Source organism: Caloenas nicobarica, chromosome 24, assembly GCF_036013445.1.
Source record: "Caloenas nicobarica isolate bCalNic1 chromosome 24, bCalNic1.hap1, whole genome shotgun sequence".
NCBI lineage: Eukaryota > Metazoa > Chordata > Aves > Columbiformes > Columbidae > Caloenas > Caloenas nicobarica.
Genome location: NC_088268.1, coordinates 1,307,744 through 1,320,764, shown reverse-complemented (window position 1 = coordinate 1,320,764; position 13,021 = coordinate 1,307,744). Strand labels below are relative to the sequence as shown.

Here is a 13,021-nt window from a genome sequence, read left to right as displayed (position 1 = left end):
TTGGGGTGGGAGACACCACCATGGCCATGTTCTGGAAACAGCTGTGTTAGAGTAATATCATTTCTGAACATCTGGGAAGACTCATCTGTGTCCTCTGGGTATAAAAGACCGATTTTAAAAGAACTTAAAGAATTAGACCACTTAGTGTGCAGATGATAGTGCTATCACCAGTGTGTCTCCCTATAGTCTGGCTGTTCCTAATTCTCCTTGCACTGCCTTTGTGCAAACTCTCATTTATCTGATCTAGGGTTGAATAAGGGTTGCCTCCAAGGTATGAGGCCATTGTTCATGATAAGACTGTGGAGACTGCAGACACAGCCCCAGCAGACATGGGGTGAGACTCCTTCAGGGGTTTTGGTAGAACTTAAGTCTCCAAAACCATGATCCTGAACATTGCACCACTGTTGCCTTAGTTTGAGGCAAAGGCTCCCTTTCTGTAAGGGCTTATATCAGCTCCCAGACTCTTTCAGCTTTCTCATTTAATGAAACAGAAGCAACAGGTTATGCCCCACAAACGCCACAAATGAGATCTTAATTTCTGGAGATCTCATTTTTAGGAGATTTGCAGGGAAAAATGAGCAAAGTGAAATGAAAAGTGAAAATAAACTGATAACCGTATCTTGGTGTATGACATGAGCTACTTGTCAAAAATAAATCAGATGGATTTCATTAAAAACTTATTAAAGGTGATTTGGTTGTTACCAGGGATAATTAGGCCAGAGGAAGTACAATGAAATTATCAGTTAGAATTTTAAAAGACAATTGAAAATCTTTTGCAGCACAAAAACATGAAAGAAAAACAGAATTACTGAAAGCATCAGCAATCATGGGAAGCACATATTAGGAAATCAGGTGAAAAGCAGATCAGTGATGAGGAAACTGCACAGCTGAAGCATCGAATTTCTGTGCTATTGGCTGAAATGTGGGTTGGAGGCTGAAATGGTAAATCCAACAAGAAAATAAATCATTTTGTGAGTTTGCAGTCTAGACCCAGTGGTATTGTACGTGCAGATGATGGGATTCATCTGATGGACTGCAGACATTTCAGCTGAGACCATTGTCCTGGTCTGCCACTATAGTCCAAGGAGCAAAATAGGCATTTATTTTATACTTCTGCAGGTAAAACCTGTACTGCAAATGTGCCATTGTCAGTAAGGTAACTATCCAAGATGGAGCTACCTGTTCTGCAGACATCTCCAGTGGGAGGAGAGGAATAAGGAGAGTGGCACTTGTTAGGACTGAACTGGAGCTGTGAAAAGCCCCTGGGACAGTTTTCAAGGATCACTGTGAATTTCTTATTTATAACTCTTCACAATTGCTAGAAAGAAACTGCAGGAAAACTGGATGACTATGAGACATAGAAATGGGGCCAGAACAAAAAAATCAAATTTATCAGCTAACACTAACCCCTTTGGTCTTAAACTCAGAGGGTCTATTTGCTGAAAAGGTGGAGGAAGATCTCCAGTATCTGAGCAAATGTGATGCTAGAGTGGCTCAGAGAAAGTGTTTCTCATTCAAAAATTAAAGGTGTAAGTACTGGGAAAGATGCCAGTTAGACTTGATTAGATTTGTAGGATTAATTAAAACCAGACAGGTTCAGAGAATTGTGAAAAAGACAAATGAGCAAATCAGCAAAACAGGAACCCCATCTCTAGAAAAGGAATTAGAAAGAGTTTGGCTCCATTATCATGCCAAATTTGCTCATCAAAGCATCATTCTTTCATGTTTACAAACATGGCAAAATGACTACACTAACAGTCCTGGTGATCAGCATTTTTCTTGTTACAGGGTAAATATTCCATTATTCAAACCTGTACAGTAGAAGCCCTTTCAGACAAGGATGGCTCACAGATTCTTTCTTGGGTGATAGTGGAGGTTTTCTTGACTAACCTGCATCAGCACCAGCCTATCTGTCTATTAAATATGTTGGATGGATGTATGGTTTGGAAAGAGGCATCATCTAGCTGGGTAATGTGTTAGACAAGGGAGATGAGATACATTCGTCAAGGACCACTGTCTTACTCAATGATTTGCAAATACCTTCTCTTTTGGGCTTAGTTTTGAATTTGAAGGAGTTCTGGCCACACTCCTAGTCAGGGTAAATAGTAAGAAACACAGTGCTCCTGGACTGTAAGAGTGGGGACTTTTGAGATATGTCTTGTCCTAAGATTTCTTTCCAGGTATTATAATAGGAAAAGCTGTAAATTCACATGCACAGACACTGTTAAAAAGGTACTAAGTGTTAACCATAACACAATGTTTCTCAGCCTGTGCCCCATAGTTGGTCCTAAGATGTGGTTTTCACCATGTCACACTCCTGATATGGTCTTTATCCTGAAACTTCCACTAAACAAACTTAAATAATATCACCTGATACCCCTCTGTATCAGAAGCTTTTCACTGCATTCAGTATCACGATAATAATGCCTCCAAATTTGAGTAATGTTAAAAGACTTCCATTTGTAGATACAAAATGAACCTCAGGTCAGGTCAGCAAGAGTAAGATTGTACCTGCCAACAGAAGGTTAAAATTAAACTTTGAGTTTAAAGAATATGAGCTATAACTGTCTATATATGGGATACGTAAATTATACAGCCAAGTTCCTGACACACCCTTCCCATTTCAGATCCTTTAGTGGCATTGGGCACTGAAGAAGAATGAGATTATGGATTTATTCAGGAGCTCGTCAACATCAGATTTGTCTCGTCTCAACAACAGCCAGTGGAAAATAAGTGTCTAGTCTGCAGTCATTGGGGGGCTCCATGTACCAACAGAGGAAAGGGACCAGGTGATTTCATTCTTCCCTAGGTCAGACCTAAGATAGACTTTCCGCAGGTCTGCCTTATAGAGAGGTAGCGTGTTTCCATCAGGTGCAGACTGTGCCTTGGTGATGTGCATACAGCAGGATCCTGCCTTTCCAGGAGACAAATCCCATCACAATTCTCTTGCTATAGATTATTATTTTGAGAAGTACCTTCTGATCTTTTAGAACAATGCCAGTTGGGCACCATTTCCACTACAAGCTCCATTTAGAAGCATTGCTCTCAGGAAACTGAGAGTAAGAGTGTGTTTGAAGAAAGAATGTCAGCCTACCGGATTTTTATTTCCATGTTTGACTATATCTCTTGAGAGAAGGTCCTGTCCATATAGACACAAATAAAATCCATGAATCTGTCTTCAAAAATCCTTCAGTATGAGCTTCGCAATGTTGTAAAAATGATAATAACTACTCAGAAGTATTCATTGGATGCACAAAGGCCTTGACTTTCATCAAGGACTTTGGGTGTGTTCACATTGCTGAATGGCTGGACTCTGAATCCAGAATATTTTCTATTTTAATGCTCAAAAATACTCCATATTTGATACGCCATCACGTATTAAAACCAGCCAAACACCAGTCCACAGAAAGACAGTAACTAACAGCTGCTAAGACCCCTACTAGACGTGCCTAGGATCTTTCACTCAGGTCTGGCAAAAATTTCAGAACAGGCTCAAGTTGAGCCAAATTGCCATAGATACTACTTTGGCTCAACACAACTCATGCAAATTTGATCTACAAGACTGAGAGTGTCAGCAGTGAGACATATCTAAACAAATACCATTGCTAACCCAACAGATTATGATTTTTGTATGGTAAGCATACATTGATTTAGACAGCTTGGTTCTCATGGTGCAAGAGGGGTATTGCACTCTTCTTCACACTGAAATTTCTGTCCGCAGATGGACCAACAGCTTCTCTGAACAGTAAATTACATGCATTTCTAGGTGACTGTCCTATCACTGGTAAGCTTTAGAAACTGAGATTTGTAGCACACATCAGATGAAGACATTTTTCAGTTGAATACCTGACAGAGATAATTGAAAGTGCTGTGCATTATATTGGCATATTTTCAATACACAGCAGAATTCTTCAATCTTTATTTCATAGTTAAGGTTTTCTTTTTAGTTCTGTAAAACTGGCTACTTGGACATTTTCCTGCCTTTCCATACAGAATCCAGGCACTAGTTTAGGTTGAACTGTTTGACTTGGCAGTGGAAAGGCCTGATGAACATCACCAAGACCCTGTCACCAATGTCAGGTGGAAGATAACCTTCTACCTCCTGGTTACCAGCCCTGGTGGGTATGTGGGCAGTGTTCACGGCGTCTCCAGGACATCAGGGCAAATCAAGTGTCTTCAGAGTGTCAACTAAATAACAGAAATACATTTTAAAAGTCAGAAGTGATTTAGTGATGTTCAGAGTCGTGTCCTCTGAGGGTTCATGCTGTGCCTACAGGGAGGGAGGAAGGACTGAGGGTTTTCTTGCAGCTCTCCTTGGCTCACACACCCAGTGGAGCAGTGACTGTGGTGCAGGAGCTGGAGGGCAACAGACCCAAGACAAATGCAGTGAGAAAGCATTAGCTAAAGACCTGTCATGAGCTAGCTGGAGTGACAATGACTCGTATCTAGACACAGAAGATGTGTAGCATATAACAGAGGTGACATGAGTGACCATCAGGTTTCTCCTTGGCACGTGTGTGTTGGGCTGTATGTTGCCATCTGTCACATGGCTGAGAGTTCACAGAATCAGAGGATGGGACATTCCCAGCTGCCCCAGTGCCCCCGCTGCCATGAGCAGGGACATCTGCACCAACTCAGGTTGCTCAGAGCCCCGTCCAGCCTGGCCTGGGATGTCTCCAGGGATGGTTCATCCACCACCTCTCTGGCCAACCTGGGCCAGGCTCTCACCACCCTCAGGGCCAACAATTCCTTCCTCGTGTCCAGCCTGAATCTCTCTTCTTTAGTTTCAAACCATCACCCCTTGTCCTCTCACCACAGGCCCTGCTCAGAAGTCTTTCCCCAATAGTTGCTTAGTTGTGTTCAGGGTCCTAATGAAGGTCCCATTGCCCATTAGACATACACTGTTGACTGAGTAATCCAAGACCTGTCTAATACTTTGCATCTTTTGTAGCACTGCTGTTGGTCTCAGCAAAGGGTATCTCACAAAAATAATGGCGGAGAGGTTCCCTGGAGGTCTCTGGTCCAAGCACCTGCTCAGAGTAGGACACTTACCAGCACCAACCATGGTGGCCGGGCCTTTGTGCAGTTGAGTCCTGAAAATGTCCAAGGAGGGACCCTCCTCACCTCCACAGGCACCTGACTCCAGACACCCTGGAGCAAGCAGTGTCCTCATGCAAGCACGAACATTTGAAGTCCCAGCCTGTGGCAATTGCCCTTTTCTATATTGTTTGGCACTACAGAGGAAATATTTGCTCTATCTTATTTGTAAGATCCCTTCAGGAATCCATAGGTTGCTGTTGAACAGCTCTCAGTCTCCTCTTGGCCAGACTAAATGAGCTCAGGTCCCACCAGCCATGTGCTCCGGGTCCTTACCATCTTGGAAACACCCACTGGCTGCTCTCCAGTTTCTCTACATCCTTCTTGAGATGGGGACGGGGGAGAGTCACTTCTCAACACAGTATTACAGGTGCCCCAAATGCCAAGCAGAGGGTGACAGCTCCCCTCAGTCTGCTGCCCACACTCCTCCCAGGGTAGCCCAGCACACAGTTCATTTTCTTTGGCCTGAGCACAATGTTTGGTTCATATTTCTCCTGGTAACCACCGTCACCGCTTCCCCCCCTGCATACACACAGCTGTGTCGCTGAGGTGTGAAGCGTCTGCATGACCACACCAAGATGAGCAGTTACATACAGCTGGGGAAGCAAGCCAGCATTCACAATTGCTTGTTGGTGGCCTCCGGCATCTCCAATGCCCCCCAGCAAGCCCTGGGCTAAGAGTGCCAGGTGACCAGAAGTCCTCCCTCAATTTCCAGTGCTCTTGCATGAGTACCCTTAGGCAGGTACTTCACTTTGTCAAATACTGCTGTTAATGAAGGATTCAAATTAAAATCAATCAGTTTGCAACAGCCTTTTAAAAGCTCATTGTGACCACTTAAATTTACTTCCAAATCTAGTTACAAGAATGGTAACAGAGATTTCTGGCTTAATGGGAGAAACACTTTTAAGTCTTTATGTGAATTGAAGCTCTTCTCCTTATGTTCATCTCTCTCCAGGCTTGTGTTGGCCCTGTAGGACAGCGTGGATTCCTGGGGCTGGGACACTCCAGGAGATATGAGTGGTGAGTTTTCATAGAATCATAGAATCATTCTGGTTGGAAGACACCCTCAAGATCACTGAGTCCAACCATAACCCAACTCTAGCACTAAACCATGTCCCTAAGAACCTTGTCTATACACCTTTTAAACCCCTCCAGGGATGGTGACTCCACCACTTCCCTGGGCAGCCTGTTCCAGTGCTTCACAACCCCTTCGGTGAAGAATTTTTTCCTAATATCTAATCTGAACCTCCCCTGGTGCAACTTGAGGCAGTTTCCTCTTGTCCTATCACTCGCTACTTGGGAGAAGAGACCAATACCATCCATGCTACAACCTCCTTTCAGGTAGTTGTAGACAGTGATAAGATCTCCCCTCAGCCTCCTTTTCTCCAGGCTAAACAGCCCCAGTTCCTTCAATCTCAATCGAAGGAATGAGACTTCCTGATATTTAGGGAGATGTGTAGATTTCTTACTGCTCTTTACTGTTGTGTTCTAGTAGCATTTTGAAGCTGTCACTGGTCTCAGGACTCCACTGCACGGCACTCTGACATGCAGGGGAGAGGGAAAACCAACCAGAGATGCTGCCTGGCCAAGCTAACACTCTGCCAAGAGCCGGAGTACGTTGAGGTTCACCAGGCTGTACATCCTCAGAAGCTCCCTTGGCAATGACTGGGGCTGCCCACGTGTGTCTGCTGTACAGGACAGACAATGAATCTGAATTTCAGCTCAACTGTGGAAAGCTCTTACTTTCATGGCATGGACTAACCATCCCATTTGGCAAGGTGGGGATACAGATTCCCACAGACCACGCCTGGCTGCGGAAAACGCTGAAGACAGCCTTTGAAACCACAAGATCTTGAATGCTTGCGGCTATTTGGTTATTGACAGCTGTTTCCATGAGCAGTCACACGTCACCCCAGCATCTCTCCTAGTTACCTCTGCCCTCACTGCCATCCCCAGGCAGCTTTGCCCGCAGCTCCGGCAGGCACGGCTTTGACACGTCTGGGGGCAGCGGGCTGTGACACCCCTCCAGCGGCGTCAGCAGAAGGTGACGCCTGGTTTATGCGTCAGCTCTTCCAGTTCAGAGCTTCACGTGCCAGCGCAGGCTGCTGGTGGAGGAGCTTTGGCTTTGTGTGCCAGAGCAGGAGCCAGAGCAGCACCTCTGGACTTGCATGGCAAATGCTGTTGGCTCTGTCACTGACAAACCCCATCATTAACTTAGTCATCTTTCTCCAGAACTGGCTACATTTTAAGCTGTAGGAAATCTCTACGTGGGATTGTTTTCTTCCTTTGTAGTGATACAGCAGCTGGATTTGCATCAGGAAATCCACTCTCATAGTCTGATGCCTCACTACAATTTTATTCCTTTTGAATAAAGCTTTAAGGGGCACATGCCTACGAAAAAACAAAGGCTACAGGATATAAATGTTTTCAACCTTCAGAAAATGAAAAAAAAGACTGCCAAGAGAATGAAGTGTCCCATTCATCCCAGCAAGGTGAGACACTGAAAGCTAAAGAAGACGAGTTACATGTCAACTCAGACTACATCTACATGCAAATGGTTTTCACATACAGGTTTTTCCTAATGAGGAAGCTACTGTGAGACCAGTGAGAACATGTTTTTAAGTTTCTATCTGCCTCTTGCTAGGGGCCCAAGGCCACTGGGATCCTCAGTCAGCTGCCAAAGCCTCCAGCTTCCCCTGAAAACATTTCTGAGGGATAGAAATAAAATTTAATAATATACAATGGACAAAGCTATTCTTCCAGTTGCCAGATCATCTGCTTAGATACCAATGAATGCTGGATGGGAAGATGCACTTGGTGAGAGTCATAGTTATGGGCAGTGACCTGTTAATACTATGTCTTGAGGAATGATGAGAGAAGCGGGGCTGAATTTTTTAGTCCCTGTTTACACTAAAGACTCCAAATCTGTCTCCTTTCTCCAGGCTAGTGACACACCAGAGGTATTCAAGACTTCTTGGTGAATTACGCTTGTGGAAGAAGAAAGCATTTGGTTTTTCTTCTCAGTTCATGGGTGGAGTTGTCTCCCTGATTGTCTTCTTCAGCCCCTGCACATGTATTATCATCCTGGGAGTAGTTTCAAATTGTTTCCCGGGCCACAATATCTCTGCTGGCCTGCACTGACACAGCTCTGGCCATGAGCTAAATTTTCATCTGAATTTGGGACGTTATCAGAAAGTTCTGGGCACATCCATCAGTCTGTGTATATGCTGCTTTGACCAGTCTTTCATACCTTGATCCCCCCCAACCCCATGACTCAGATGTGTTCTGTTATCCATTCTGTCATTAGGGTATTTAGGATTAAAAAAAATGACTGCGGGTGTGATTGGTGTCACCACCATCCCTTCTGCCTGGCACTGAGAAGGGTTGTTGGCATGACCCATGGCTGCTGCCTACTTTGCTTCCACCCATGCCATCCCTGAAGGGTCAGGAGGAACAGCAGTCCTGGTCTCCGTGGCCTCACCACATCTCTCCATCCCTTCCTCCTCTGCCACTCTTTTAGCAGTAATAACCCAGAAAGCATAAGTGTTGGACACAGATCTGAGGAAGCTTTTGTTGGCTTCAACTGCTCTTGCCAGTACTCTCGCAGGCAGCATTTAGATGACCTTTTCCCATCTGTGCCCCATTTGTTCCTTTTCACTGCTGTAATAAGATGGAAGCATGTGAAGAAGGGCTGGACCTATGGCAAAATACCAGCCCTACTCACTGAAGGTTACGTCTGCAGTCTGTGCCACCCCTGGACCACGCACAGGCATTGCCTGGGAAGATGCTAGTTGTTCAGGGACAGGACGATGTCAAGGAGCTGACAGCAACCAAACAGCTGGGCTGCAACTCCCCGTCTTGGCTTTGCAGCCCAGTGGTTCCACCTTCCTGCAGCCACCAGCGAGCCTGGACGCTGCAGAGCTGTGTTTGCACCCTGAAGTCTGTCCCTTTGCAGGTGTCGGTCCAGACTGCTCCCCGTGCCGAGAGCTGGTAGCTTGAGCCTCACTGCCGGGTATGTAACATTTCACCACTGAGGCCAAGGTCAGGATCCACCCTCCAACATGCAGTGTGCAAGCTGGAGGGTTGCTGTCACATTATGCTCTCTCCAGGTAACATAACCAGATGGCCAGCGTCCTTCCCTGGTGCCTCAATAAAAACACAACTCGGTGCAAAACGTCAGTAGCTTCCTCTTTTTGCCTTTATCCCTTGCACTGCACTGTCGTCGATGTTGTGCTTGCAACTATTGTCTGACTGCACTGTGGGGCAGCTGGATTATTCCAGCCACCCCTAAATCCACTTACAAGGTGCTGAGACCCTGTTTTCATTGCACTTCTTTCCCTTATGCGCATTCAGACACTTTCTCTCCACTACAGGAATAACCCTTTTTTCCCATTTACGCCCCAAAGCAGAAATGGTCTGTTTTGATTTTGCTACCAAATTATCCCCTATACAGTAGAAAAACACTCAGGATGGTTGCACCAGCAGGACCAAGCACTATCTGTCAGCAGCCTTGGGATCCTGCAAGATAAATATTCTTCCTGAAGGTCTCATATTTAGGAGAGATGGGTTTAGCTAAGGGTAAAGAAGCACTGATTGATCTCAGGTCCAGCCTGGCCTGAAGAAGTGCAGGAACCCAGCACAGGGCACTGGGCTGATGCTGTGCCCCCATTTGCTTCCCTCCCTCTGTTCTGGCATGCGTTTAACCCTGGAGGTGGGACTCATCCCCTAAAGTCTGCCTAAAGATCAGAGAATCGGGAAGACAACCAGAAGAGGATGGTTTTTTTCAGAGTATGGATCACATCATGCTAGAGCACATTGTAGGTAAGAACTCGGCTCCACAGAGCGGATATTCAAGGCCTTCAGCTGGATAGAAGGAGATACTTGATTTTGTGTGCTGTGGGAAGCAATGTCTGCCTGAGCAGTCGGGGAGCCCTGGCCCGGATATTTCTGCCCTTCTGGTCCCTCGGCCTTCCAGAAGCCCCTAACATCCCATGACATTTCTGATGTCCACTCACGTGTACATGGGGCACCTTGTCACATCCCTTCAGCACCACAGAGACTCTCTGGAATTTTGGTATTAACAGAATCCCCCAAAAATATGCAAGGCGTGGATCTATTGAATGAAATTCTGCAGATAGCTTGTTCAACTCCCTCCTTTCCCCATGGATGCTGCTTGCCATGCCACCGGTATTTGTGTCTGACGTATCCTCTGTATTGTTCATTTTGGGTGAACTTGAAGGGATTTTGGACAAGGCAAGGACACGGGGCAGACACTTGTCGGCAGCATCTTCTCCTGAAAACAGGGAGAGACATTTTGCTCACAGGGACATTTTCGCTTCACAGACCCTTTTTGTCAGGGAGATTTTGGTTCCTCACTCTGAGAGTCAAAGCCTTCCTTGATTCAGGCATTAAATCCCGATTTATATCAAAGCCTGAGGCGGGTCAGGAGCTGGTGAGACCCTGGGAGAGCTGATGTCACCGCAAGGTACCGTTGCCCCATGCAGATCCTTGTCTTTAGATCCTGCCATGCAGTTGTGACCTGTTCCACAACCCACCCCCGTTCAGACACACCGGTGCCCCGATGAAGAAGAAAAGGGATGCAAGGAATCAAAGTGATACTGTCTATATTTCAGTTGGTTCGGCTGCCCCAGGCGTAGGTGCTGAAGTTCGGCAGCCACGCTCAGGGCGAGGAAATAATTTAATTCTTCGGGAAAACATGCTGTGATTTAGCCATTTCATGAACCTGCGTAGCTTTTAAATGCTTCCTGAGCATGGACTTCTCATTGTGTTCTCAGTCTTTCTCTACTGGAACGGCACATTTTCATTCTCAAAGTCCACGGTAATAAGTGAATTATTAAAAAAAATTCTGCTTTTCCCTTCTGATTTCTGAATATTCCCAGACATGGCAGTCCATTTCCAAGTTCACTCCCACCTTTCCATCTCCATGTTGGCACTGAAAGGATCTAATTCAATAATAAAAAAAGAGACTTTTCTGGAAAGGTGAAAATAACCCAAGAATCTCAGTAGCACCAAATTCCAACGTCTCCCTCTTTGCCCTACAGATCATTAGGCTGCACAGCCCCTACCTGGCACATACAGAAACTTAACAAGACAGATTCCAGCGAGAAATCCTACATGATAAACAGACAAATTAACTGAAATATTCTGTTATGCAACTCGCTGTCTACTGCTTTTAAATTACATGAAATGTTTTATTCTGTATTTTTTGTTCTAAAGTGCTTCCAGTTATATTTTGTTAATATAGTTATTTATGTACTGTTATATTTATTTTAAAAATAAGAAACTCAGGTTTCTTATTGACCACATTATAGGATACAACCAATTCTTTTAAAAATGATTTTTATTGTTGGTGCAAGGATTCAAGTGACATTTCCATAATTAAAAATAACAAAATCCATCTTTGAGGAATTTTACCAATGCGTATTTTCTCAGGTGCCATTTGCGTTCTCAGCTTATTTGCCAGACTAAATTCATAAGACAGAATACAACAAAAGAAGAGAAAGAAGTCCAAAAACTGCAGCAGCCAAAAAGAAAACAGAATTAATTTTTTTTTTAAAGGATCGATCACAGTTTAGTGGAAAGGAAGAAAATACCTGCTACACAGTCATGCAACAGACAAAATTCCTGTTGCACAAGAAAATAAATACGCATCCTTTCACATCGAAAACAAATGCCCATTGCTACACTGACGAAAATGGAGAAATTAAGAGTGGTGGGGAAGACTCCATTTGTGCAAAGGGAAGCCTAGACATTGCCCTTCAAAAATAATCCCCAAACTTGTCATTAATTACCAGCCAAATCTGAAGAAATTATGCTGAGAATCAAACATTCAGTTGTGGCCAGCTCAGCAGGGTGAAGGGTGAAAAGGAAGAAACACGCATACACACAAATCCTATAGCTAATAATTAATTAATTCATTAATCAATCATAGAAAGAGGGAAGGGGGGGAAGAAATCTTACCACCAAATTGGGTAACCGGCTAAGACCTTTGTGCCATTGAAGAGAAAAGATAAAATTAGTCCAAGCAGGTGGTAATCCATTAGTCCAGGCTGGTGCAAGGGGAAAATCTCAGCGAAGTTTGCAGAAAAACATTAAGTGTGAAAAATGAAGAATCCCCCTCCTTACAGAAAAAAAAAAAAAAAAAAAAAAAAAAAAAGAGTTAAACAAAGTCCCTTGTAGTGCGGATGACTTTCTGGCTTGTCAGAAACACACCTCTCCAAGCCTTTTCCCTGTAGATCATCCAAAAGCGTCTATTAAAAAGTGCAGGGCTTGGGGATGTCAGCAGGCAGCCAATCAGACCGCATGGCCCAAGGTGAGGGATGAGTCTCAGCTCAGGGCTGTCAATCACGCTCTCCTCCCCCTCCACCCCACAACTTTGTTCCTAGCCCTCGCTTCCACAGACAAACCCTCTTTGCAAGAGACTTTACTGGGGCAGCGAGATTTTTGGAGTTTGTTTGGTACTTTTTTTTTTAATTTTAATATGTCTATCTATATATATATATTTTTTAATTTCACTTAGAAACCCAGGATGCACAGACCCTGCTTCTGGCTTGGCATGCCAAGACTTTGCAAGGTAAGGACGAAGGGTGAATGCGATTGCGCTTAATCTCACGGTGGGGGTGAGATAGACAACTTATTCTTTAGATGGAAAGGGAGGTGAACATTAACCCTTGCTGGAGACGGAGATAATGGCAGCACCAAAGAGGCAGAATAACCCTCTGAAAGTGTTGATGTTAGCCATGTGGGCAAAGCTGGTTATAAACTTTAAATGAAATCTGCACTGCCCAGGTTTTTGAAAGCGCAGGGGTGGGATGGATGGATGGATGGATGGATGGATGGATGGATGGATGGATGGAGGGGGGAAAGAGTGGCAGCTGGGTTTTCTATTGAGGAAGGAATGCCA

The 13,021-nt window shown here is 44.7% G+C and overlaps 1 protein-coding gene across 1 annotated transcript in view; it reads right to left on the bottom strand.

Annotated features, from left to right (window-relative positions):
* Window positions 1–12,158, bottom strand: part of WNT3 (Wnt family member 3) — a 53,727-nt gene extending 41,569 nt beyond the window's left edge. Inside the window, exon 1 of the mRNA XM_065651085.1 lies at window positions 12,079–12,158. Coding sequence (XP_065507157.1) covers window positions 12,079–12,158 — 80 coding nt within the window. The remainder of the gene's footprint in view (window positions 1–12,078) is intronic.
* Between the last annotated feature and the right edge of the window lie 863 nt (window positions 12,159–13,021).